General features: G+C 44.3%; 1 protein-coding gene and 1 long non-coding RNA gene across 5 annotated transcripts in view; one reads left to right on the top strand and one right to left on the bottom strand.

Moving 5' to 3' along the window:
- The window catches only part of PDZRN3 (PDZ domain containing ring finger 3), a 239,523-nt gene extending 238,143 nt beyond the window's left edge, over positions 1–1,380 (bottom strand). For all 3 annotated transcript variants that reach the window (XM_045861956.3, XM_045861957.3, XM_045861958.3), the window contains exon 1: positions 533–1,380. In XM_045861956.3, the coding sequence (XP_045717912.2) occupies positions 533–1,255 (723 nt within the window). In that variant the 5' untranslated portion in view covers positions 1,256–1,380. The remainder of the gene's footprint in view (positions 1–532) is intronic.
- On the top strand, positions 61–23,671 carry LOC123833624 (uncharacterized). Of its 2 annotated transcripts, XR_006788311.2 has the most exons (4): positions 61–402; positions 4,502–6,093; positions 17,702–17,825; positions 23,578–23,671. It is a non-coding gene; the product is annotated as an uncharacterized LOC123833624 (long non-coding RNA). The 2 variants fall into 2 exon arrangements; XR_006788310.2 differs by lacking the exon at positions 23,578–23,671 and having other exon boundaries at positions 17,702–19,061.
- The last annotated feature ends 505 nt before the right edge of the window (positions 23,672–24,176 follow it).

Raw genomic sequence — 24,176 nt, 5'->3', positions numbered from 1 at the left:
TTTCACTCCGGGGGCCTGCGTTTTGGCAGCCTTCTGAACTTATTCAGAACTGTGTGTTTCGTTTACTTTCTTGAATTCCTAAGGACGCATGGATATAGTTCGCCCTGTGTGTCAGTATCTCATCCCAGGCGCCACGCGTATATGGGAACTTTTCAACCTTAACAGAGGTTAAGCAACTTCCACAACATCACCTAGCTGATCTGAGCAGCAAAGCCTTTAGACACAGTTCTGACTTTGGAGCTGCACTCGTTCTTACTCCACGCTGACTGTGGGTTCCTTTCAGTCTTTCCAGACCCCTGGAAGCTCTGCTGTAGCTGCATTTCACCCTGCGTATGGAATCCTTAGGGACCATAGTTTCCAAACTTAAACTGCTTCAACGGCCTGCTCATGGTGATACAACTGGTAAGCAGTGGAGGAGGGAGGCAGGGAGCTCCTGGGAAGTTCCAGGCATCCCGGTGCCCCAAGGGACCGGGAAGCGCCCTGGGTACCCAAGGAGGCCGGCGGGGGGTCGGGGCTGGCGGCGGGCGCCTACCTTGCCGCCGGGCGGCGCGGCCACGCAGCGGCTGAGCGAGTCGAGACGCGCGCTGTACTCGGTGAACTTCTTTTGGTAGCGCAGGGCGGTCATCTGCAGCTCCAGCTGCGCCGCGGCCAGCTGCGCCACCAGCGACTTCTCGCGCTTGCCCGCGCGCAGCGCCTCCTTCTTGAGCGCCTTGTGCAGCGCGCCCAGGCGGGCCTGCAGCGCCGCGTTGTGCGCCCGCAGGGCCCGCGCGCAGCAGTGGCCGCCCGCGCGCTGCTCGCCGTGCGTCAGGGGCAGCCCGCAGCCCTCTTGGCAGCGGCCCACCGGCCGCGCGTCGCACGCGTCGCGCATGTGCGCCTCCAAGTCGCGCCGCAACAGCACCTGGCCGCAGCCCGCGTGGCGGCAGCGCGCGGGCGCGAAGTCGCAGCGCTCGAGGTGCTCGGGCAGCTGCTGCAGCTTGACCACTCGGCTGCAGCCGCGCGCCGCGTGCGCGCACTTGATGTCCAGCTTGAGGATGAGGCGCTTGAGCGGCAGGACGTGGTTGAGCTCCTTGGCCGACAGACGGCCGCGGCAGCGCGCCGGGCAGCTGCCCTCCTGCACCACCCAAGGCAACACGCAGCCGGCACAGAAGACGTGGCCGCACGGCGTGGTCAGCGGGTCCTCCAAGACCTTGTGGCACAGTGCGCACTTCAGGTCCGGGTCCACGTCGCCGTCGAAGCGGTCCAGCTCGAAGCCCATGGTGGCGGCCGGGGCCCGGGGTCGCCGCCGGGCGGCCGGCCGCCCCCTCCCTCCCTGCGAGGCAGCCCAGACACACTGGCTGCGCCGCCCGCTCGCTCGCTCGCTCGCTCTCCCCGGACTGAGCCTAATTGCTCCAGACTTCCTCGGAAAATGCCCGAGGAACAGGACTCCTCCAGCCGTATATGCGCGAGCGCGTGCGCACGCACATCCTGCCTCGGCTGCCTGCAGCCCGCCCCCTGCAACAAGGAGGAGGCCGGGAGGCAGAGGAGGATGGGGAGACCCAGAGGCTCGCCTAGCGGACTGGCCCGCCCAGGACGGCAGCCTGAGCCCTTCTCCCCGGCGACTGCTCTCTGGAAGTTTTCGCTGTAAGATACCCACACAAGCCGAGAAAAGCTCACTAAGTTTGGAGCTGAGGCTGCTGCAGTCGCCCAGACGAGTTCTCCTGGAGCCCCTTCCGGGACAGATAGTGACTTTTTATTCCCCTCCCCCGCCCCCTCTTTTCTTGGCTGATTGCCGAGAACGAAAAACATTTTGAGGCCCGCTATCTCAGCACTTACGGTCTTTATTTCATTCCGGGGAAAGTTACAGAGCTTGAAGAACGCTCCAGCAACTACAGTTCTGACCAGAGATTCGGCGGACCCCAGGGTTTGGCCGGCTAAGGTTTCCAGGACCCGAGGGCAAATCTACAGGGGCGAATTGCGGGGACGAGGGCTGCTCCTAGGCTGTTGGGTTGGGAGAGGCTGGAGTGCTGGCTCCGTTCACTTCACTTAATACTTCTGAAGTGTCCGCGCTTCTAAATCGGTCCTTTAAAAATCATCAGTACAATGCTGTGAGAGAGTATTAGCGCCATTTAAAAATTATTTTTACTGCATTACAAAATAAGTAACGCTGGTTCTACAACGTTAAAAATCGCACAAGTATAGATCTTAGAGAAGTTCCCCGTTACCCACCCCGCCACCCCTGCAATCATGTGAACTGTGTTCCTTAAGTTTTGTTTTGATTTTTTCCTTTGTGTATACTTTGTTATATTTCCATTTTCCAATCGGGGAAACTCAAGCTGGGAGAAGGCAAAACAAAACAAAACAAAACAAAAATTGTCCTGTAAGATCGCCTACAGCAGTGTTTCTCAAATTTTAATGTGGATGTGGATTCTGATCCAGTAGGTCTGGGGCGGGGCCTGAGAATCTCCGTGTTAAAAGAGCTTCCAAAAGAGGCTGATGCCTCTGGTCCGTGCACCTCCACTTAATTGGAAAGTGGCCATCCAAGAATCTGGACTTTTTTTCTTCCACTCTGGGGCAGCTTTTCAAGCAGTGTAGTGAGTCTTGTAATTTTCAGCAGTACTTCTGTGTGTTGAAGGAATACTTCGAGATACCAATTTAGGTGATAAATACATAGCATCATCCATGGATTTGGTCATTTTTTTTTCTCCCAAGGCTGTAGACATTGCTAAAAAAAAAAAAAAAATGCAGTTAGCACTGGTAAGAAAGAAATCAAGCTATGGAATTCTCATTTGGACTCTGCTGCCAGTTTCTGAATAGTGAAGTGAAAAAGTTGAATCTCTGGATTTAGTGTGGCTCTGAGGTCTAGAAAGCAGGATTACAGCATCCATTTTGTCTAATTGCTTTTACTTCTCTCCTTTATCTGGCTGCTAAAGCCCCGTGACCTTCACTATTTAACTGCTTCACCAGAGTGAAAGGATTGCCTTGATGTCCACAGGATTACTTGTTTTGAACTGACCTTTAAAAAGTTGTCACTGACTACTAGATTTTTCAGTGCATAATTGAGGTCACTGGACAGTGTTCTTAAATCAGTGTTGGTGGCATTTGTTCTCTTTGTGGTAGAGGCTTTCTTTTCATTGCTTTAATCAATTAATGCATTTCTTTGATAGTACATGGGGTGGAATATAATTGGCCTTTGTTCAGATAAGCATGTGCCAGGAATCCTCCATCAGTATATTTATTAAGCGGCTCACAGGTTCTCAGATAATGAGTAAGAAACACATTCTTTCAACAAAGGTGTGTGGGCTTGTCAGTTTCACAGGGTGGGCTAGTGTCAACAGGGGGATAATCTTCAAACCAAACTGGTTTTGAGAAACAGAGAAAGCTCATCATACACCATAAATGGGAAATGAGTGCTTGCTTTGGGTGTCAGCTTCTTTTAGGAACCACCCACCACCACCTCTGCAGGGGCAGCAGACAGAGAGGTGGCTGATGAAATGCTACAGTGGAGGCCACAGAGAAGCTATAGTAATGTGGATCAGCCTCTTTAGGCAAAAGCAAAGGCTATCTGAGCCACTCCTCACTGGTTAATTTTAGAATAAAAAATACTGAAGTTCAGAAAAAAAAGGACAAGACAACCAACCCTCCTAGAATGTCAGAGTTGTCAGATCATGTATATCATTTAGTGGCTAAATTTAACAGGGGGACTAAGAACCAGAAAGGTTAAAAAAAAAAAAAAAGTACAGTGAATGGCAAAGTTTCTCCACCTTGGCTTTAATGATAGTCAAATAATTCTTTTTGGTGGGGGCTTGTTCTGTGCATGGTAGGATGTTCAGCAGCATCTCTGGTTACTATCCAGTAGGTGCCAGTGGCAGCCTCAGCCCAACCCCCCAGTTGTGACAACCAGATATCACCAATGTCCCCTGGGGGCAAAATTGCCCTAGATTTAGAACCACTGGTTTGGGGCTACCTTTCATTAATTGCTAAAGTCAGGCAAGTTCTAGCAGCCCACGTCCTCCGCTGACTGTAGAATGACCTAGTGAGTGCAGCACAGTGAGAGAGGGGTGTTAAATTGGAAGGTTGAAGCAGCTCGCTCATAAACACAAATACACACTGTCGGAAGGTGGGTATTTGGCACTGGTCTGGCAGGCCCTCTGAGAAAAGTAGCTAGTTTTTCTGACATGGATTAGATTCTTAGTCAACAGTCACAGAAGCAGCTGAGTGTTTATAAGCAGATGATTCCTTGGGGACAGGTGGATTGGTCACTTTGCAAACGCTTCTTATGGCATCCACCATCTCTGCCCTAACCCCTTCCTTCTATAGTCTAACTCAGCACTTTCTAACCAAAAGTGATCCCAAGCCTAATGGAAATGCTATGTTCGCCTTCACTCTGGTTTTAAATTTTGTTCTAATTGTCTTTTCTATCATATTTAATCAGATGATAATGTCTGCCCTTTTTTGAGCTGGTACTCCATGCCAAGCATTGTGCTCACTACATGACCTTCATTTTTCTCATTTATCCTCACAGCCATCACAAACTATGTGTCTTTAGCTCCAGTTTACAGATGAAGAAACCGAGGTTTACAGAGATTATGTAAGTTATCAAAATAGCAGTCAAGAACATAGACAGTATTCCAGAACCCTCACATTAATCTCTGTGAGCATTATGCTGCCTCCTGCAGAACCCCTAACTCCTCGGGAGTTACTACCCTTACAAATGATGTAGAAAATCACTCCATGCCCCCAACATTCCTCACCTCCTTCTTCCCCTGTCATCCCTTAGGTTCCCCTAGGCTTTAAATAATTTGTGGGTTCAGTACTAGAGAAAGCACTGGAATAGGGGTGAACCAGATGGGCAATGTTGCCTTACTGAGCCCTTATTCCAGGGTGCAGGGGCAAGTATCAATACACAGATACCATACTGACTTAATAATGTGATGATGGAAGTTCTCTACAGCAGTGCTGATCAAAGTGTGGTCAGAGGCATGGACATCACCTGGATGCTTGCTCGAAATACACGATCTCAGTCTTCATCCTGGATGTACTGCATGAGAATCTGCATTTTAACAGTATCCCCACGTGGTATAGATACACTCAAAGTGTGAGAAGCACTGGTATAAAGACTGTACAATAAGCTAATGTGCTGGAGAGAAATTAGAGGCGCCCCTTCTAAATAGGGAAGCCTGATGAGAGGAAATGTGAATTGTCGCTTAAAGGACAGAATGAGCCCTCCAGGCAGAAGCAACAGAGAGCGCAGAGGTTCAGAGGGAGTCAAGCAGTTGTTTTATTTAAATTAGATGGAGCTTGCCTAGAACTTAAAACAGGGTGAGAAGGGGGAAAAATAGAATCAAGTAAGGGTAAAGAAATAAAGAAGTGGGTAGGATCCAAATATCCAGGGCTGGCAGGGCACACAGACTAAAGGGTTTGAAATGGCATTGAGAGTACTGGGTGGCACAGAGAGGTTTTGGGCAGCAGAGGGGTACAGCCTGATCAATGTCCAGTCTCTCCCTGCCCTGTTCTATTCTAGAGCAGGGCCACCGTGTCCACCTTCTCTCCCACGTGTTTCACACTTAGTGGAGACTTAACTGTTGAACAAACTGCTCCCTCTTGCTGCTCCATGTAAGTTCCTGCTTCTAAAATCCTAAGCACAGATCGCTGCTGCTGTATAAGCTATCTGTATCACAGTGTGGGTTAAATAGGCTTCTGTGGCCTATCATCATTTAGAAATTGTTCCCACAACAAAATCTATTCTGAATTTTGAACAACCAGCTCCCACATGGAGAGCTGGATCACTATCTGGTTGTGAATTGAGTGGCTTTTATACAGACAAGGTGTGTGTATGTGTGTGTGTGTGGAGGGGGGCACAAGTGTGATTCCAGACTTGTGAAATTGTAGACATTTGGAGCTAGAAGGGAGCTCCTCTTTTATCCCACAGATACTGATCCATTATCCACTTTTATCCCACAGATACTGATCCACTATCATGTAGAGTGCATAGATGACAAGACATATGGAAAAGGACACAAGACCTAGCTCTTACCTTAGAGAGTTCACAGGGTCTCCAAGTTTGGCAGCTGAATGAAATCACCAGCAGTTTTCATATGAAAACAAATGTATCAGGTATTTATCCAGTCCAAAGTACTCATTATAAAGTGGGGAAATGAAAGCTCAAAGAAACTAGATGACTTTTTAAATACATGTGATGAAACATATTATAGTCGCAGACGCCCAGTTACTTGCTACCCAGTACAGCAGAGAAAGGATTGGATCAAGTGTCAGGAGATGAGTGTTTCACTGGATCACTGAGTAACCTTAGGTAAAGTCTGTGATTTTATATAAATTTGGATGTGTACGTATATGCAATTCAATTAGGGTAAGCAAACTCCAAATTTTCTAAGATCTAACACTAAAGAATGTTTTTCTTACTCTTGCCCTGGTATAGATATCCATGTGGTCATTAGGGTCCAGGGTCCTTCCATCTACTGGCTTTGTCCTACTTCAAGCCCTGTCCTCAGACCTGCCGCATTCAGTGGATGGGAAGAAAAGAAGGAAAGATTGCCCACCCACATTCTAGCAACTGTAATTCAGTCACAGGGCCACACTAATAGTAAGGGATTCTGGGAAATGTGGTCTAGGTGTGTTCTCAGGTAGAAGAAAAATTAGGTTTTGTGTGCATGTAGCCAACCTATATATGTATATGTGTGTATAATATATGTGCATAAATACATATGTGTATACATATACATATATACAGGAGAAAAAAAGATTGTTTAGCTGAAGAAAATAGAACATCAGAATAACCATAAAGTCTACAAGCAATAAATTTCTTTGTCTCTCAAATAAAAAAGTATGACCTATAGTTAGTAGCACAAGGCTGATACCATGACTTCCAAATCATCAAGGACTTAGGATTCTTTAATAACTCCTGGTCTACCATCAGTAGGGCCGGCCCTCTCTGCTCACTTCATGGACAGGATGTTCACTGTAGAGCCCAACCAGTCCAGGGGAAAAATGAAGGAAAGTGGGGTAGACCAAAAATTACCCCTCCTAATTTAGCCTTCTTTAGGACCATTCTGGGAAGCCTGTCCAAGTAGTTTTTCTTACATCTCAGCAACAACCCCTACATGTAAAGAAGACTTACGAAATAAAAGTCTTTTATGAGGGCACATTGCTTCCTGGTATATATTACAGGGTCTTAACATGAGATATCATTTCACATCCACTAGGATGGCTAATGTCAAAAAGACAGACAATAACAAGTGTAGACAAAGGTATGGAAAAATTGGAACCCTCATACATTGCTGTGGTTTTGTAAAATGGGACAGCCACTTTAGAAAGTATTTTGACAGTTATTCAGAATATTAAGCAATGGATGACCAGATGACCCAGCAGTTCCACACCTAGGTATATAACCAAGAGAACTAAAAGCATAAACTTGCATGTGAATGTTCATGGCAGCATTATTCGTGAGAGTCATAAAGTTTAAACAACCCAAATATCCACCAGTTGATGAATGTGTAAGCAAAATTCATATATCCACATAGTAGAGTATCAGTCACCATAAAAAGGAACAAAGTACTGATTCGTGCTATAATATGGGTTGACATTGAAAACATTATTCTGAGTGAAAGAAGCCAAACACAAATGGCTACATATTGCGTGATTCCATTTATAGAGAACTTATAGAGAGACAAATTAGATTAATGCTTGTCAGAAGCTGAGAGGTGAAGAAATGGGATGGGTATGGGATTTCTTTTCGAGGTGATGAAAGTGTTCTAAAATTAATCATACAGATGGTTACATAACTGTGAATGTACTAAAAGCCACTGAATTGTACAATTTAAAAAGGTGAATTTCCTGGTAATGTGAAGTGTAGCTCATACACTGAATTCAATAAAACTGTCTTAAAAATACAAAAATATTAATAGGGATCTGTTGATAAGAAAGAAGGGTATGATGGATATTAGATACATAGGGAGCATTCTGCATGTGTCTATATGCACGCATAAGCATTTTTTTTCAAAATTATATCTATTAAAGTATTATCTATATCTATTTAAAAACTATTTTCTATTTTCTCATCCATACTAAAAGTTGTATTTTAAAAAATTATTGATTTGAATTGCATTAGAACTCTTTTTACCTTCAAGTTCCTGAAACTCAATTCAAAATGACTCAGGCATTTAAAAAGAAAAAAAAAAAAAAAAAGACAAGTACACATCATTGAAAAGTCCAGGAGGTAAAAATGGCTTTGGGCATAGCTGAATCCTGGTGCTCACATGAACGTATTAAGAATCTACTCTGCGGGACGCCTGGGTGGCTCAGTCAGTTAAGCATCTGCCTTCAGCTCAGGTCATGACCCCAGGGTCCTGGGATCAAGTCCCACATCGGGCTCCCTGCTCCGCAGGAGTCTGCTTCTCCCTCTACTTGTGTTCTCTCTGTCAAATAATAAATAAAATCTTTAAAAAAAAAAAAAAAAAAAAGAATCTACTCTGCTTTCCCCTGGACTGGCTTCCTCCTTAGGCAGGTTCTCTTCACATGATTAGACCGATAACCCCTGCAGCCCAGGTTTGCCTGTCAACACCAGCAGAGAGAGCATTCTTTTTCTTATAGTTCCAATACATTTCCAAGGCATGACACTCGTCCTGCCGTGGGTCCTCTGTCTATTCCTGAACCAGGGAGTGGGGACAACTTCACCCAGACCACAAGAAATAAAGGTGGGGGAGGTAGCGATGTTGGAATGGCAAAAAATATATGCCCACGATAGCCTTATTATAGGAGTCATCACTCTTCCTGGGGGTAGCGGGGACAAAGCATTGCCTGTAAAATATATACACCCATTGTCTTGGAATGAATTTTTTAAAAAACACCAGTCAGCCTCCCTCATGCTTATCAGTTACACCCTGCCTTGCAGCAATTACCTATGAAGGGAAAACAAATACACCTAAGGCCATGTAAGATTTTTAATAAATTCAGAATGACTTCATGTTACAATGGACCCTCTCCCTCCAGCTAAATCACATGAAGGTACGGTTTCTAAAGTCAACTTTAAACTTTTAAAAAGTTGAAAAGATCCCTGTCATGTCGGTCAGTGCTGGATATCCCCAAGACCTAGGACAGTGTTGGCTCACACTGGACACTCACAAAACATGGTGCTTGGCTATGTAACTTATCCAAATATTTACTGGTCCAAAAACCCTTTTCAGGTCTCTAAGACCTCAGAGACCCTTGATTATTCCTAAGGAGAAAAGAACGTGATCTGAACAGTGAGTCCTTTGAGCACATGGAATCCCCATTAAAAATAAGATGGCTCAGTTGTCACAGGTTTATGGGAAGGTAAAAAAAAACCATAAAAGGAAATATTCATAAATAAAAACCAGAGCCCTAGCACTGGTTTCACTAATAAATAGGACATTTCTAATTCAGAAAATCTGCCTTTCCGGTATTTGTTTCACTCTGCAGTGTGTTCTTTAAAATAAGCAAGATCTTGTGCGCCTGAGTGGTTCAGTCAGTTAAGCGTCTGCCCTCGGCTCAGGTCATGATCCCAGGGTCCTGGGATCGAACCCCGCATCGGGCTCCCTGCTCCGCGGGAAGCCTGCTTCTCACTCTCCCACTCCCCCTGCTTGTGTTCCCTCTCTCGCTGTGTCTCCCTCTGTCAAATAAATAAAATCTTAAAAAATAAAATAAAATAAGCAAGCTCTTTAACCGTCCTGCAGGTCAGGCCTGTGACCTAGGAACTCATTAATTGTAATTTTTCTCCTGGCACCTTCTCCATCGTTCTCATTTACTCCGTCTGTAAAATTATGATAATAATAATCTGTGCTTACCTAACATACGGTAATAATCGCTAATTAACTAATTTTTATATGTAGAAGCCCCTGAAGACTTTACACAGGTGCTAAGTTATTATTTTAGGCTGGGGGAGGGAAGACAGGACTTTCTGTTTGCAAGTATGATGGCTCATACTCTAACGCTGCCCACCCCACAGGGATGCAATATTATAAAACTGCTTTTGTGTACCACCCACTGCTGATAGATTTGACAAGCAAAGCCTGCAGTATGATATCACTTTCTCTTGTCACCTTGGGCCTCAAATAGCCGGAGTTGTGTTCATTGTTTCACCTATGGGGGGCCTTTTTATAGCAAAATATAACCACCTGAGCACTGGCATCAACTAAGCTCAAAAGATGTAGAGTTACAACTCTCAGACTAGTGATTTCCAGAATGCACGCCCTGCTCCCCATCTAATACAGAACACACAATTGCTTTTCAGGTAAATACTATTTGATTATATTTAAAAAGAGAGTTGTCCCCCCCCCACCCAAAAAAAGAGAGAGTTGCCCATCGTTTAGGGTTGTTGTTGTTTTTTTTTCCTTGTCTTTCCTTTTTATCGTTTTTTACAACAAAAGAATAATCTTTTCATCTGGGAGGGCTTCAGGCAGAACATTTTTGAGATGTCAGCCAACCAAGAGAAATGTGACATTACCATTCTTTGAAATCGTGTCCTGAAACTGTGGTTTCGGTACCCAGATACCCAGGCACTTGGCAATGAAAAAGCTAAAACAAAACATTACTGAAAATAGTCCTACAATGGTATGGTGTTTCTAGGATAATCGTTTGTTATATTTTAACAAACAAAAGTCACTTAAACCTTTCATTCTATTTTCATGGCTGCACAGGAACAGACATGAAACATTTCACAAAGTTGGCCACGAGCTGCTGGCTACAGGGGCAAAAAGCAATCATGGAAAAAACTTAAGCAATGGTAACATTTTTCTCTACAGGTAAAATGGAAAATGTGTCCACATGCTGGCATACTTTCTGTAATTTTGGCAAATAGCACACTCCATCTTGACAGAATACACAGAGCCTTAGAAGTTGAATCCAAAAAGATGAAAGAACTAGGAGGACAGTGAGTCAGTTTGTCATTGGTGGGAATCTCTGCAGTAACTTATAATTTATCCATGGACTGTGTAAACTTAAAGATGAAGATAAAGCTGCAGTCGGAGAGCTCGGAGAGAGCTCGCTTGTATTGGTGTTCTTCCCATTCCAGAACTACTAAGTTTCTGATGGTTCTTAAAACTGTAGGAGATAAGTGAAAGTGTTTCAAACTTCTGTAATACATGCTTTGTGTGTCACTTCCAGAAGGGCTGTAATTGACTAGCAAAGACAGGAACTACCCAGTTTGTGAATGGAATTGTGGGTGATGGTCTAAGAATTGCACACAACTCCAGATAGAGTAGCCACCCCCTCATCCGAGGGGCGTGCACTCCAAGACCTCCCCTCCCCCCTGCCCCGGGGATGCCTGAAACCACGGCTGGTACTGAACCCTATATAAACTATGTTTTTTTCCTATATATACAGACCCTATGATAAAGTTTAATTTATGAATTAGGCACATGGGGCACCTGGGTGGCTCAGTCAGTTAAGTGTCTGCCTTTGGCTCGGGTCATGATCCCAGGGTCCTGGGATCGAGCCCCACATCGGGCTCCCTGCTCGGCGGGGAGCCTACTTCTCCCTCTCCCTCTGCCTGCTGTTCTGCCTATCTGTGCTCTCTCTCTATCTCTCTGTCAAATAAATAAATGAAATCTTTAAAAAAAATAAATCAGGCACAGTTAGAGATTAACACTAATAATAAAATAGAACAATGATAACAATATATTGTAGTAAAAGTTATGGGAATGTGGTCTCTGTCTCCCTCAAAATATCGTCTTATACTCTCTCTTCTTATAATGATGTGAGAGGATGAAATGCCTACGTGATGACATGCAGTGAGGTGAGTGACGTAGGCGTTGTGACATATAGCATCAGGCTACTACTGACCTGACCATGCGTGGGAAGGAGGATCATCGGCTTCCATGACCACTCTTGACCCTGAGTAACAGAAACTGCAGAAAGCGAGACTGCAGGTAAGCGAGGAAGACTAGTGTTGTCACAAAAACTTAGGAGTGCCTTTTGGGAAAAGTCACAAGAAGATCACATGGCACACATTAATTGAGAATGGTACATTTTCTTTTTCATGCCAAAATCCCCCACAGAGGGACTTCTGACCTTTTTGTTTTGCGGCAGTTGATAAAAATGTATTGAATTAAATAATATATACGTATAAATTTAACAGTCATACTAACCCTAAGTCAGTGAATAACACCATTCTACTCAGTAGAGAGAATTTCATCAAAGAAACAATACATGTGATAGTGCTCCATATTGGGACTTGGCAAGCTTTTTTCTCTAAAGAACCAGATAGTTGGGACTCCTGGGTGGCTCAGTCAGTTAAGTGTCTGCCTTCGGCTCAGGTCATGGTCCCAGGGTCCTGGGATCGAGCCCCGCATTGGGCTCCCTGCTCGGCGGGAAGCCTGCTTCTCCCTCTCCCCCTCCCCCTGCTTGTGCTCTCTCTCTCTCTGACAAATAAATAAATAAAATCTTAAAAAAAGAAAAAGAACCAGATCGTGAATATCTGTGGTGCTGTTGGCCACGTCATCTCTGTCACAACTCTTCAACTGTAACGGGCTCGCACAAAGGCAGCCAAAGAAAATATGTAAATGAATGGCTGTGGTTCCATGCCAATAAAACTCTATTTTCAAAAGGGCTGGCTTTCGCCCATGGCCTTAGTTTGCCTGCCGCTCTCATATATGAATGCACTGCCATCTGGGCTGGACGAAATCAGCTCAACTCGAACCCATTAGGACCTTCAGGGTGAGATAGACTGGTATGGCCTTTATAATAAATAGATGTTCCATTAATGTTGATACTTGGAACAAAGGGGACAGTAGAGTATCATAAACTTGAGAGTCAGAAAAACCTACGTTCATATTTTGGTTCTACCACTTCCTGACTATATGACCTTTGCAAGTCACTCAGCTCAGTTCCTTCTCTGTGAAAGGGAGATGTTATTACTGCCTGTGTCACAGGGTTGATGTAGATGAAGTGGCCCATCGTTTAAATCAGGAAGCCTATGGAAAGCGCTTGGCACAGTGCCAAGCAGCTACTGAGCTAAACAACATTAAGACTGAATTAATGACCACAAGGACAGTAAGCATTCTAGTGGACTGGAATTGCCCATGCCTCCTAAAGTTATCACCTACAAACCGGGCCCAGATGCTCTGCCCTAGATCCCTGGAATGCAAGGATCCTAATGTGTTTGTACACAGACTATGGATATGGGGTGATAGATGGAGTAATACTCAAAAGCAGTTTGCTGACAAACCTCACCAGAAAGGGGTTAGAGGAAAAAGAGGCTGAATCAGAGCTGCATATGAATCATCTCTGTCTTGGAGTTATTTATTATTCTGTGAATTAGCCAGTTGGTCCCCATAACAATTTTAACGACCAAAAAACAAATGAACATCAGAAGAATGTGAGGTCCTCTCTCTTTAGAAAAAAATGGTGCCAACAGTCATTAAGGCAACTCCTTGAAAGGGAATTATTCGAGGGCATTGTCTTTCAAGGATAAATGTGTCCACCATGCTAAGTGCAAAAACCAAAGGATCTTTGCCAGAGCCCTATAACTGAGATTTCCAGTGAAGATGCCCTCATTACTGGGAATCCATTTCAAACAAACCAGGGAGATATTTGTTCATCCACTGTTTCAAGGATTTGAGGCAGAAACTAGAGAGCTATTTAATTGAAGAAATCGTAAGGTCAGACATGTCTTATTCTCACCTCTATATCCCCAAGATGGAGCACAGTCCCTGGTATACAGTAGATGCTCAATAAATGCCCATGACACCGTTGACCAACAGAAGAGAAGGTGCTGTGGCTTTCTCAGACTTCCAAAGGCACAGACACACAGTTCTGGAGCATGGTACTATTCCAAGCCCTTGTGCTGCACTGTGGGGCATATTGGAGACAGTAACCAATTGCATCATATTATATGCTTGGCGTAATTATACTGTTGGCTTTTGTCTCCTTTGGTGCCAGTCAGTCTCAAAACACATGCCGCTTCCTCGCTTTGCTTATGTAAAGTGCTAGGGTTGCCCACTCATTACAATTGAGATTTGTGAACTCTGTGTCCACATTCTGAGTCACGGCAGCCCAGAGGCTCATGCTTGGGAGACCCGGGATGGCTTTTCCCCAGAGAAGAAGTTCAACAATGGGCATTTGCGTCCTAGAAGAAAAAGAGGAAAGTAGCAGACACGGGCTGGCTGGGGCTAAATCTGATGGAAAATGGTGATCAAGTTTGCTTTTCATTTTTTAAAAAAGGAATTATCAAGCTGCTTTTTTCTCAATTTTAAAAAGGGAGTTTGATCTGTAGGGAGCTACAGATTCTCCCCCCTAAATCTCTTTCCCATCCATTTACTTTGTCTTTGCCACCATCCTCATCCCAGCCACCATCTCCCCTACCTGGATGACGGCAGTATTTTCCAAAGTTGTCTGTACATCCCACCGTGCTCCTTTCCATTTCCACATTGCTGCCAGAGTGCTCTTTTTAAAATGGAAAAATCGCTCTGAACCACTGCTGCTTATAACCATTCAACAGTTTCCTGTGTCTTTTAAGGGAAAAATTATAACCCTACACTTCACTTCTCAGGCTGGGCATGATCTCACCCTGCCTCTCTTGCCAGCCTCATTTTGTACTTCAGCAATTGAAGACATTGCCAATTGTCCCCTGGTATCCATTCTCCCTTGTGTTTAAACAAAACAAAACTGAGTTTCCCCAGGGCCCATGACTACCCAGCCAAGAACTACATTACTAGTCTTTCTGAGTTCTGGACAATAGAACACAAGAAGAAGTGAGGTTGTCCCTCAAAAGGAAATAAGCTTGCCCTCCATATCTCCTCCTCCTACTGGTTGGCATGCAGGCTAAGCACATAAGACCAGAGGAGGGTCCAAAGTATATCTCACAGGCCAAACCCAGCCTATCAATATTATGTCAGTAAAGTTAGATTGGGGGCGCCTGGGTGGCTCAGTTGGTTAAGAGACCGTCTTCGGCTCAGGTCATGATCCTGGAGTCCCGGGATCGAGTCCCGCATCGGGCTCCCTGCTCGGCGGGGAGTCTGCTTCTCCCTCTCCCACTCCCCGTTTGTGTTCCCTCTCTCACTGTGTCTTTCTCTGTCAAATAAATAAATAAAATCTTTAAAAAAAAAAAAAGTTAGATTGGAACATAGCCACATCAACTGACTTAGGCATTGTCTATGGCTGCTTTCATACCGCAACGTCAGAGTTGCGAAGTTGTGACAGAGACCATTTGACTTGCAAAGACAAATCTGGTCCTTGCCAATCTGGTCCTTCACAGAGGACTTTGCCAACCTGTGCCCTACAAGGAAACAGAACAACAAGATAGAAGAGGCCTAGCTTCACGACATTATATAGCTGGTCACATCATCTGAATCAGTGCATCTGGGCTGATAAACATAAAAAAATAAATCTGTCTTGTTTCAACCTTTGTATTAGGGCCTTCTGCTGAAGAGTCCTTCAACCTGAGCATTATTGACAGTTTGGGTAAGACAGTTCCTTGTTTTAGGATGCTGTGTTGGGCACTGTAGGGTGCTAAGCAGCATCCCCAGCATCGACCCACTAGATGCCAGTAGCATTCACTCCCCAAGTGTGACGGCTAGTAAGTATCTTCAGACGTTGCCAAATATCTGTTGAGGGATAGAATTACTCCTGGTTGAGAAGCACTGTATTAGAGCAACTTCATCAGCTATACCAAGCATCTCTCTCTTCTTAAACCTTCCAGAACCTCTCCCCCACTGCTAGGGACTGACTCACCATCACTGTTCTCTCGAGCAGAAATGTTCTGACCCACTCCTCACATAGTTATCTCCTACTTCACTTTCATGTGTCAGCTTCCCATCACTTTCTCAGGACCCTCCACTGATCCTCCCACTAACTAATGCTCTGATAGTCCCCTGTAGTTTTCCTAGGCAGCAATATTGTGCTTATTGATACACTGTTTACCATTCATAGACACACATAATAAATAAAGAGACGGTTGTTAACTGGCTTACTCCTGGGACGTTGTAATTTTGCAGGGAAAGCAAGGAACTAGAATTGGTAGAGGAGGCAAACATGAGTCTTGCCATGGTCCTAACTGGGGGAACTGGGTCCATATTGCTGGTTATAGGATAAGCAAGAAGCAGCCAGCGAAAAATGGGGTCTCCTTACTTCCCAGCCCCAGAATTCCCATAAACCAAGGGACCTGCCTTCCTTCCATAGCAGCTAAAACATCTGTTAAAGTTAGTCTGTTTCTGTATTTCACAGCAACATATGGATTTGTACTTTGCCTTTGGTTTTGCAATCACTTGCATGTTAACCCTGTACTTTTCGGCCTGCGAAGTTGTGTGTGATCTGATATATTAACCCTGCACTATACTCTTTTAAGTAAAGTTAAAGATAATCCCTACAATCGCATCTTAAATTCACATCCAGAGAATTCTTTCCTAGAATCCCTAAGACAGGTCACAGACCTTCTTGAGATGACCAGCTGGTGCCAGAACAGACAGTGATTGTGCTCTGCTAACTAGATCATGTGGGACTTGACCACTTTACCTTGATCTAAACATGTGAGGGAGCCCTAGGCAGACATCGTAAGGGACAGAGTATCTTTCTAGGAGCGCACGAGGGGAGCAACCCCCTCACATCTTGACACTTGCACTTCTCTCATGCCTCACTGTGTGGAAGCAAGCATCCACAAGCACATGTGTGCAAATTCATGTCCGTGCATCTATGCACCCCAAAATACCACCTGCACCCCACCCCCCGAACCTTTATATCTTACTCAAGAAATCTTTAGGCTTGCTCCTCTCTCTCTCCTCTCCCCTTCTCTGAAAGTTGTGTAGGGTCACGGATATATGGATGGAAGGCATACATAATGGCTAAGAAAAACCTTGAAATAGGAGAGGGCAGAACAAATTGTGAATCACATCAGAGTGAGGATGGGCTGGGGAGACAAGAATAAGAACAAAGTGTCACAATATCTCAAGATGTAAGTTATCAAACTAAGCAGAACTAAGCATCCAGGCATTTTATCCTTAGTTGGGTCATGATAATGATAGCTGCCATTTACTTTGCATTTACTCTGTGACAAAAGTTTAGCAAAGAATGTACAAATTACTGGGGCGCCTGGGTGGCTTAGTTGGTTAAGAGACCGTCTTCGGCTCAGGTCATGATCCTGGAGTCCCGGGATCGAGTCCTGCATCGGGCTCCCTGCTCGGCAGGGAGTCTGCTTCTCCCTCTGACCCTCCCCCCTCTCATGTGCTCTCTCTCATTCTCTTTCTCTCAAATAAATAAATAAAATCTTAAAAAAAAAAAAAGAATGTACAAATTACTTTAATCCTCATAACAACCCTCATGGGTAGATACTATTACCCCCATTTGATAGATGAGAAAACTGAGGGCCAGATTTGCCCAGGACTTCCTGTGGACCTGTGAATGACCAAGTAGAATTTCAAACTCCTGGGTGCTTCATGCCAGACCCTAACCTCACTGTGCTATAGAATGAGGTCCCAGGGATCCCACACAGTAGGAAGGCTGAAGAATCCTGAGGTAGCTGATGCTAGCTAGCACCCACCCCAAATCCATTCTCCCTATCCATGCCATGACGATACGGCTTGGACATGGCTGCCTAGCCAGCTGTCCCCCTTGGAACAGTGCTTGCATTGAGATGTACCACGTCACTCACATTCACTAATGCAGTGTGAGCGGAAGTGGCCTGTGTCACTTCTGAGCCAACATTTTTAAGAGGCAGGCATGCCTCCCCCATGTTCTTTTGTCCCCTTCCCTCTAGCTGGATTCACGAGGCAACCAACACTGATGGAGGACTGAACTTGGAGATGGAAGGAATCTGGGTCTCTCCATCACCACTTGGAACTGAGGGAAGCTGACGGGCAACACTCCCTTAGGACACTTTTGTAAGTAAGAAATAAACTTGTATCGTGATTATGCCCTCATAATTTTTAGGGCTTCTTCCTTACAGTCATCATATTATCTGAACTCATACAACTTCTTTCTTTGCTTTAAACAACAAAAATTGCCCCTTGCTGGTCTAATGAGATAAAACAACAACAACAACAACAACAAAAAAAACAAAGACCCCCGATAGCATGAGTCAATGGAAAATGAATCACAGTTCCATAAAATAAACATCTTCATAATTTGGAGACAAAATTCATTCAAACATGACTTATTAGACATGACTATTATTTAAAACTGTTTGTCCTCTATCCTTTTCCCTTCAAATGAAGTAAACATGGTTCGATGGAGAAAATGTGAATGCAGATGATGCTCATAATATTTCAAACTCTGAAAGGTGTTCTGATGATTAAATTATTTCAAATTAATAACAGGAGAAGAGAACAAAGTATTTACTGTAAAAAAAAAAAAAAATCATTAGCTTCTTTTTCCTTTGGCCTGGAATTGTTTCTCTCATTTTCTTCAGTCACACTTTATTCAGTTGAGTGTCTGACTTTCTGAGCCAGCTTGTCTTTTATGAATTTTCCAGGTGGTTTGAAACCCAGAGTAATTAAGTGACTTCTGCAAGGTTACATACAAAGAGCTGCAGCCTCCCATCTGAAGCCTCCTTTTTCCGCTTCTGGGCTTCCCTCCTCTGCATATACCCCCCCAACCTCCATGCAGAAAACCAAGCAGACATTAGGTCTTTTTCTTGGGAAACAAGCATAAAAACCTCTTTTAACCTTAAAATTAACTTACTTACTTACCATTCCTAAGCTCTTGCATTTTCAAAGTTTGGGAATCCATCTTTGATGTGCCAATTCCTGAAAGCATAAAGATGAACTCTCTTTGCTGAAGTTGGTGCCTGTGGAATATTCCCAGACACGTGGAAATAAACTCTCTGCTTCTCTTTCAGCTCTGTATCCCGTGCTTTAGCGGAGAAAGGGAAAGTGCATGGAATTAAAACGCAGACATGGCACCCAGTTACAGCCCCCTGTGGTTCTAGCTTTATGCTTTTGTATGACAGGCTCAGAAGAGAGACAATAGCTAGTACATGAGCTTAATTACTTTGTGTGCACCACTTGCAAGCTGCAGTCTGGACCTGGGTTTGATTTAGTGCTTTTGAATAGAACAGAGAGAGGACCGTTAAGGCTTATTACCGCAATTGTGGTTTCCAAGCTTCATATCCACACAGAGGCTGGGTCAGGCTCCATTTTTTGGAGCTACAAATAGTTCCCCTAGCTCCTCACCCTTTCCTGCTAAGCTTAAAAATGGGTCTGTGAGCTTTGTCTTATAAACTTATCCCTTACGACACTTACATTTAAAGGTTTCTTATTAGGGCCCAGGTCCCCGACCCTGATAGAATTCTCAGCCACTGGCCGTGGGGTCAAGGGAAAGCTGTAATGTTGACCTTATACAATGTCATGTCACCCTGTTCCTTTTATACTCCTGAGACTGACCATTTCCTTAACAGTCACCCTTGTATCTCTGACTTCCCTTACATCTACCCACTTATAGCCTTACTTCGGAGGGTAGGAATTTGACCTTTTGATTTTTACCTCTTAATTTTGAGGTCATCCTTCAATGGCCCACCCTCAACCCTGCCCATGATTGCCTTTAGGGTTTGGCACATAAGGTCACCCACTAAAGGTAAGTCAACTTTTAGGTTGATTGTCTGATGGGACAAATGGACATATTAGATGTCTATATGTAGTCAGTGTGTTTTGGAGACAGAAGCAATCTCTAAGCATGGATGTTGTTTTTCCTGGTCCAGCACTGGCATCCTCTTCTGAAAGTGGTCCTCTGATTTTCCCTCTGAGGTACTGTACACCCCCTGTTTTCAGGGCAACGTGTAATGCACATCTCTTGGATTCAGGGATGGGCATGGAACCCAGCCTGGCCAATCAGCATATTCTGGGCATAGTGACTGGCAGAAGGTGGACACATGATCCAAGTGTCGTAGACTGAGTGTTTGTGTACCCCTCCCCTGAAATTCATATATGTGATAGTTTTAGGATGTAGGGGGTTTGGAAGATGATTAGGTCATAAGGGCAGAGCCCCTATGGGTGGGATTGTGCCATTATAAAAGAGGCCCCACAGAGCTCCCTTGCCCCTTCCACAATATGAGGTGATAGCAAAAGGATGGTCATCCAGGAAGTGGGCCCTGGTCAGACACCAAATCTGCCTGTGCCATGATCTTGGACTTCCCAGTCTGCAGAAATGTGAGAAGTCAATGTTGTTTATGGGTCACCCAGTCTGTGGTATTTGTTGTAGGAGCCCAAATAGACTAGGACATTGAGGTGGTACAGTCAGAAGAAATACATTAATTTTTCTATGATTATTGCAATGGATACACTCTCTTTGGCCTGGGATGAAGGCAACATGGAGGAAAAGAGATCTAAGAAATAATGTGTGACAGTGTCCTGGTGATGCATATGACCTCCTCCATCTGTGCCTGAAAACATACTGATTCTTGCCCTTAAGCACGTTTGAACCAATAATTCCTTTTTTGCTTAATATAAGTTGGGCCGGCTTTCTATCATGGATGACCAGGAGAGTTGAAAGTAAGTTAAAATAAGGCCAAAGTGACTATGTCCAATGATTTGCAACATGTGAGCTATGGAGTTTTAAGTAATAAAATGGCTAAGATGCACTGGGTTCCTTTCTTTAGTCTTTCTCTATTGCCTCACTCGCTCATAGGACTCGAAATATCTTTTGCACGACGCTGTCCAGTTTCTCCTGGGTGCCCCACACTACCCACCTTATTTCCTGGTGTACTTCCTGCAATACTCAGAAACATCTCAAATGGTCATTTCCAAAATCAAATTCTTGATTGCTCCTCCCAATCAATGATCTTTTCTTGATCACCCTCACGTCAGTAGAGACCGTCATCATCTAGTCAGTTGGCCAAGCCAGAAACTGGAGACAGAGCTGTGCCTCCTCCTTCTTCCTCACCTCCCGCGTTCAGGCCCATAGGATGTCCTCTCTGGGGGCACCTGGGTGGCTCAGTCGTTAAGCGTCTGCCTTCGGCTCAGGTCATGGTCCCAGGGTCCTGGGATTGAGCCCCACATCGGGCTCTCTGCTCCTCGGGAAGCCTGCTTCTCCCTCTGCCACTCCCCCTGCTTGTGTTCCCTCTCTCGCTGTGTCTCTCTCTGTCAAATAAATAAATAAAATCTTTAAAAAAAAAAAAGGATGTCCTCTCTGTTCTACCTCTTAGATGAATTGCAAATCAGCAGACTTCTCTCCATCTCTGCTGCCCCCACTCCAGTTCAAGGGTCTTCAGCTCTGTCTGGGGATACCAGAGCAACCTAAGTCTATTTTCTGATTCTTTCACAGTCATTTTCAAATCCCTGCTCTACACAACAGCCATCACAAGTCGACTTAATTGTATCACACATACCCCTGCCTAAAACACTCCACTTCGCATGAGACGCAGAACTAGCATCTCACCATCTGACCCCCACCTAATGTCCTTGTGTACCAACTCACTTACCACATACCCATCCCTATAAGGCTTTTCTTGCTTTCCTGGACACGGACTGGCCACTTCAGGGTAAGTTCCTGTTGATGCTCCTTTTACTAAGCTTGCTCACTCTTCCTCAGGTCTTCATAGAACATTAACCTTTTTGTCCTGCAATTCCCAGCCTGAATTATCAAGTTGTTCCATGCACAAGTCCTTCTCCATCTCAACACTCCATTTGCTTCCTTTATATGCTTCCACATTTTGAAAATACTTATCGGCTTACTTACATACTATCTGTCTTAACACTCGACCAAACTCTGTAAGGGCACATGGTGAGCACCTGATAAATATAACTGGATGAAAGTTCTGTGAATCCATGTGCAGACAAGCCATGTTCTCCAGACAGACATAACACATGTTGCACATACACGGGCTCTTCATCAAATGTTTGCACATGTTATTGTGTGTATCCAAGCACAAGTACCTTTACAACATTAGTGAGTTCAGATTGGCTTTTTTGGTCTTTAGGTATTTTCTTTTTTTTTTTTTTAAGATTTTTATTTATTTATTTCTTCATTTGAGACACAGAGAGACAGAGAGAGAGAGAGAGCATGAGCAGGGGGAGAGGCAGAGGGAGAGGGAGAAGCAAACTCCCTGCCAAGCCAAGAGCCCGATGTGGGGCTTAATGCCAGGACCCTGGGATCATGACCTGAGCTGAAGGCAGACGCTTAACCATCTGAGCCACCCAGGCGTCCCTAGGTCCCAGTCCCTAGGAACTGACAATTTCCCCAGTTCCACCTCCACACCACCAGACCCTGGCAATCTGTACAGGCTGATTCCCTAGCAATCCCCCACACTCTTTTTTTTTTTTAAGATTTTATTTATTTATTTGAGACAGAGAGAATGAGAGAGAGCATGAGAGGGAGGAGGGTCAGAGGGAGAAGCAGACTCCCTGCCGAGCAGGGAGCCCGATGCGGGACTCGATCCAGGGACTCCAGGATCATGACCTGAGCCGAAGGCAGTCGCTTAACCAACTGAGCCACCCAGGCGCCCTCCCACACTCTTTTTTTAACGTTAAAAATTGATCCTCATTAGGGTTTTCATGGTGCAAAGTTCTAATTTGGGGGATGCTGAAAATGAGGAGATGCATTCTCAGGAAATGAAAAATTATAAATTTGGTGAGAAAGTATAATAGACCATCAACCTGAATGGAAGCTACACATTGTTTCAACACTAATTCAGTTATACCACTCCCCACTGCCTTCAGCAGGTTATGTGACTTATTCAAAGATGATTCATAGGAAAAAGATCCACATGGAGCTTACATATAAAAACTGGAAAAATAAAAAAATAATATAAACAAGAAAAACTGGATTATGTACATATGTATCCCTATGTAAAGAGAAGATGAAATACACAAAAGATGACAGAAACAACCTCCAAGGAATTATATACAATATAATCTAAGAAAATATTTCAAATAAGAGATATGAAGATTCCAAAAAGAGGTGTTAAGACAATCAAGACAATAGAAGGTGGGGCGCTTGGGTGACTCAGTTGGTTAAGCATCTGCCTTCAGCTCAGGGCTCAAGGGCTCAGGTCATGATCCCAAGGTCTTGAGATTGAGCCTCGCTCTACAGCCTCCTAGGGTTCCCTGCTCAACAGGAAGTCGGCTTCTCCCTCTCCTTTTGCTCCTCCCTCCCGCTTGTGCACCCTCTCTGTTTGACCATCTTCAGGATTGTCTTTTAATTCATAATGTTTCTTCTTACCTCTTACTCTTCATTCCTCCCTCCTTCCTTCCTTTCATTTCCTCCATTTTTCCTGCCTTTCTGCTGTCCTGTCTTCCTTTTCTTCTTATACACATAGAGAAATATTGAATGTAATTATCACCAAATGTTAAAATGGTTATTTCTGGGAATTTTGAGTGATGTGGAGGTATAATTTTTAAAATTTGTATAACTCTATTAACTTATATACCTCAAAATTATCTTTTTAAATGTGGGCTGGGTCTCCATCATTAAAAATATTGTGAACCATTGGCTTAGTCCTACATTCTCATCTCACACACAAGGAAATTGACACCCTACAGCATAGCATGAGGTACAGCATCGAGGGGAGGGGACTGAAGAACAGTCCTGGGGCTACTTTGGGCAGTCCAAACCATGAATAATGCCCATGGTGTTAAGGCTGGTTTGTTAAGAGTTAGTCTAATGGCTGGCCACTGCTAATAAATGCATTTCCTCTCCCAGTTAACAGTAGACATGGAGCCAAAGCAAAACACCTGAGCTTCTCCAGAGGACCCTTCAAGACTAGGGCAAATGCTGACTATTTCAGACAAAGGGACAGGCCAGAGAAATGGTAGGTATTTTTGTTAAGTACCTATTGGCAGCCATGAGTTTGACCTCAAATATCACCATCTGCTCTGTTTGCAAAGACAATCAACCCAATTTTTGAATTCTATCTTTTCAAATGAAGGGTGGCTATCAGGATCTCTTTCCGGAGCACATTTCCTCAGCTTTTTGCTTTTCTCCTCACTACTCACCCTTAGTTCTCAATTTAAAAGTCCCCTCCTCAGCAGGCTTTCTCTGATCTAAAGAGAGTCACTTCTGAGGTTCCCTTTCCCATGTCCTTGTTTATTTTATTCAGAGTGATTACGGCCATTATAATTAGTTTCTTTTCCCTTGTTCATCCTCCTGCTAAAAGTTAAGCTCCATGAGAGCTCACTGGGTATCTATAGCCTTTATCCCAGCACCTGAAATATATCAGGTTTCAGACGTATTTCTTTACCCTTGCCCCCCAAAAGAGACTATACTCTTATCTGAGAAAATATCGTATTAAAATTTAATTT

This window comes from Mirounga angustirostris, unplaced genomic scaffold, assembly GCF_029215605.1.
Source record: "Mirounga angustirostris isolate CCGP_5_RB_7025 unplaced genomic scaffold, mMirAng1.0.hap1 SCAF_1, whole genome shotgun sequence".
Taxonomy (NCBI): domain Eukaryota; kingdom Metazoa; phylum Chordata; class Mammalia; order Carnivora; family Phocidae; genus Mirounga; species Mirounga angustirostris.
Note: the sequence above shows the minus strand (reverse complement) of the source record. Positions and strands in the feature narration are given on the sequence as shown.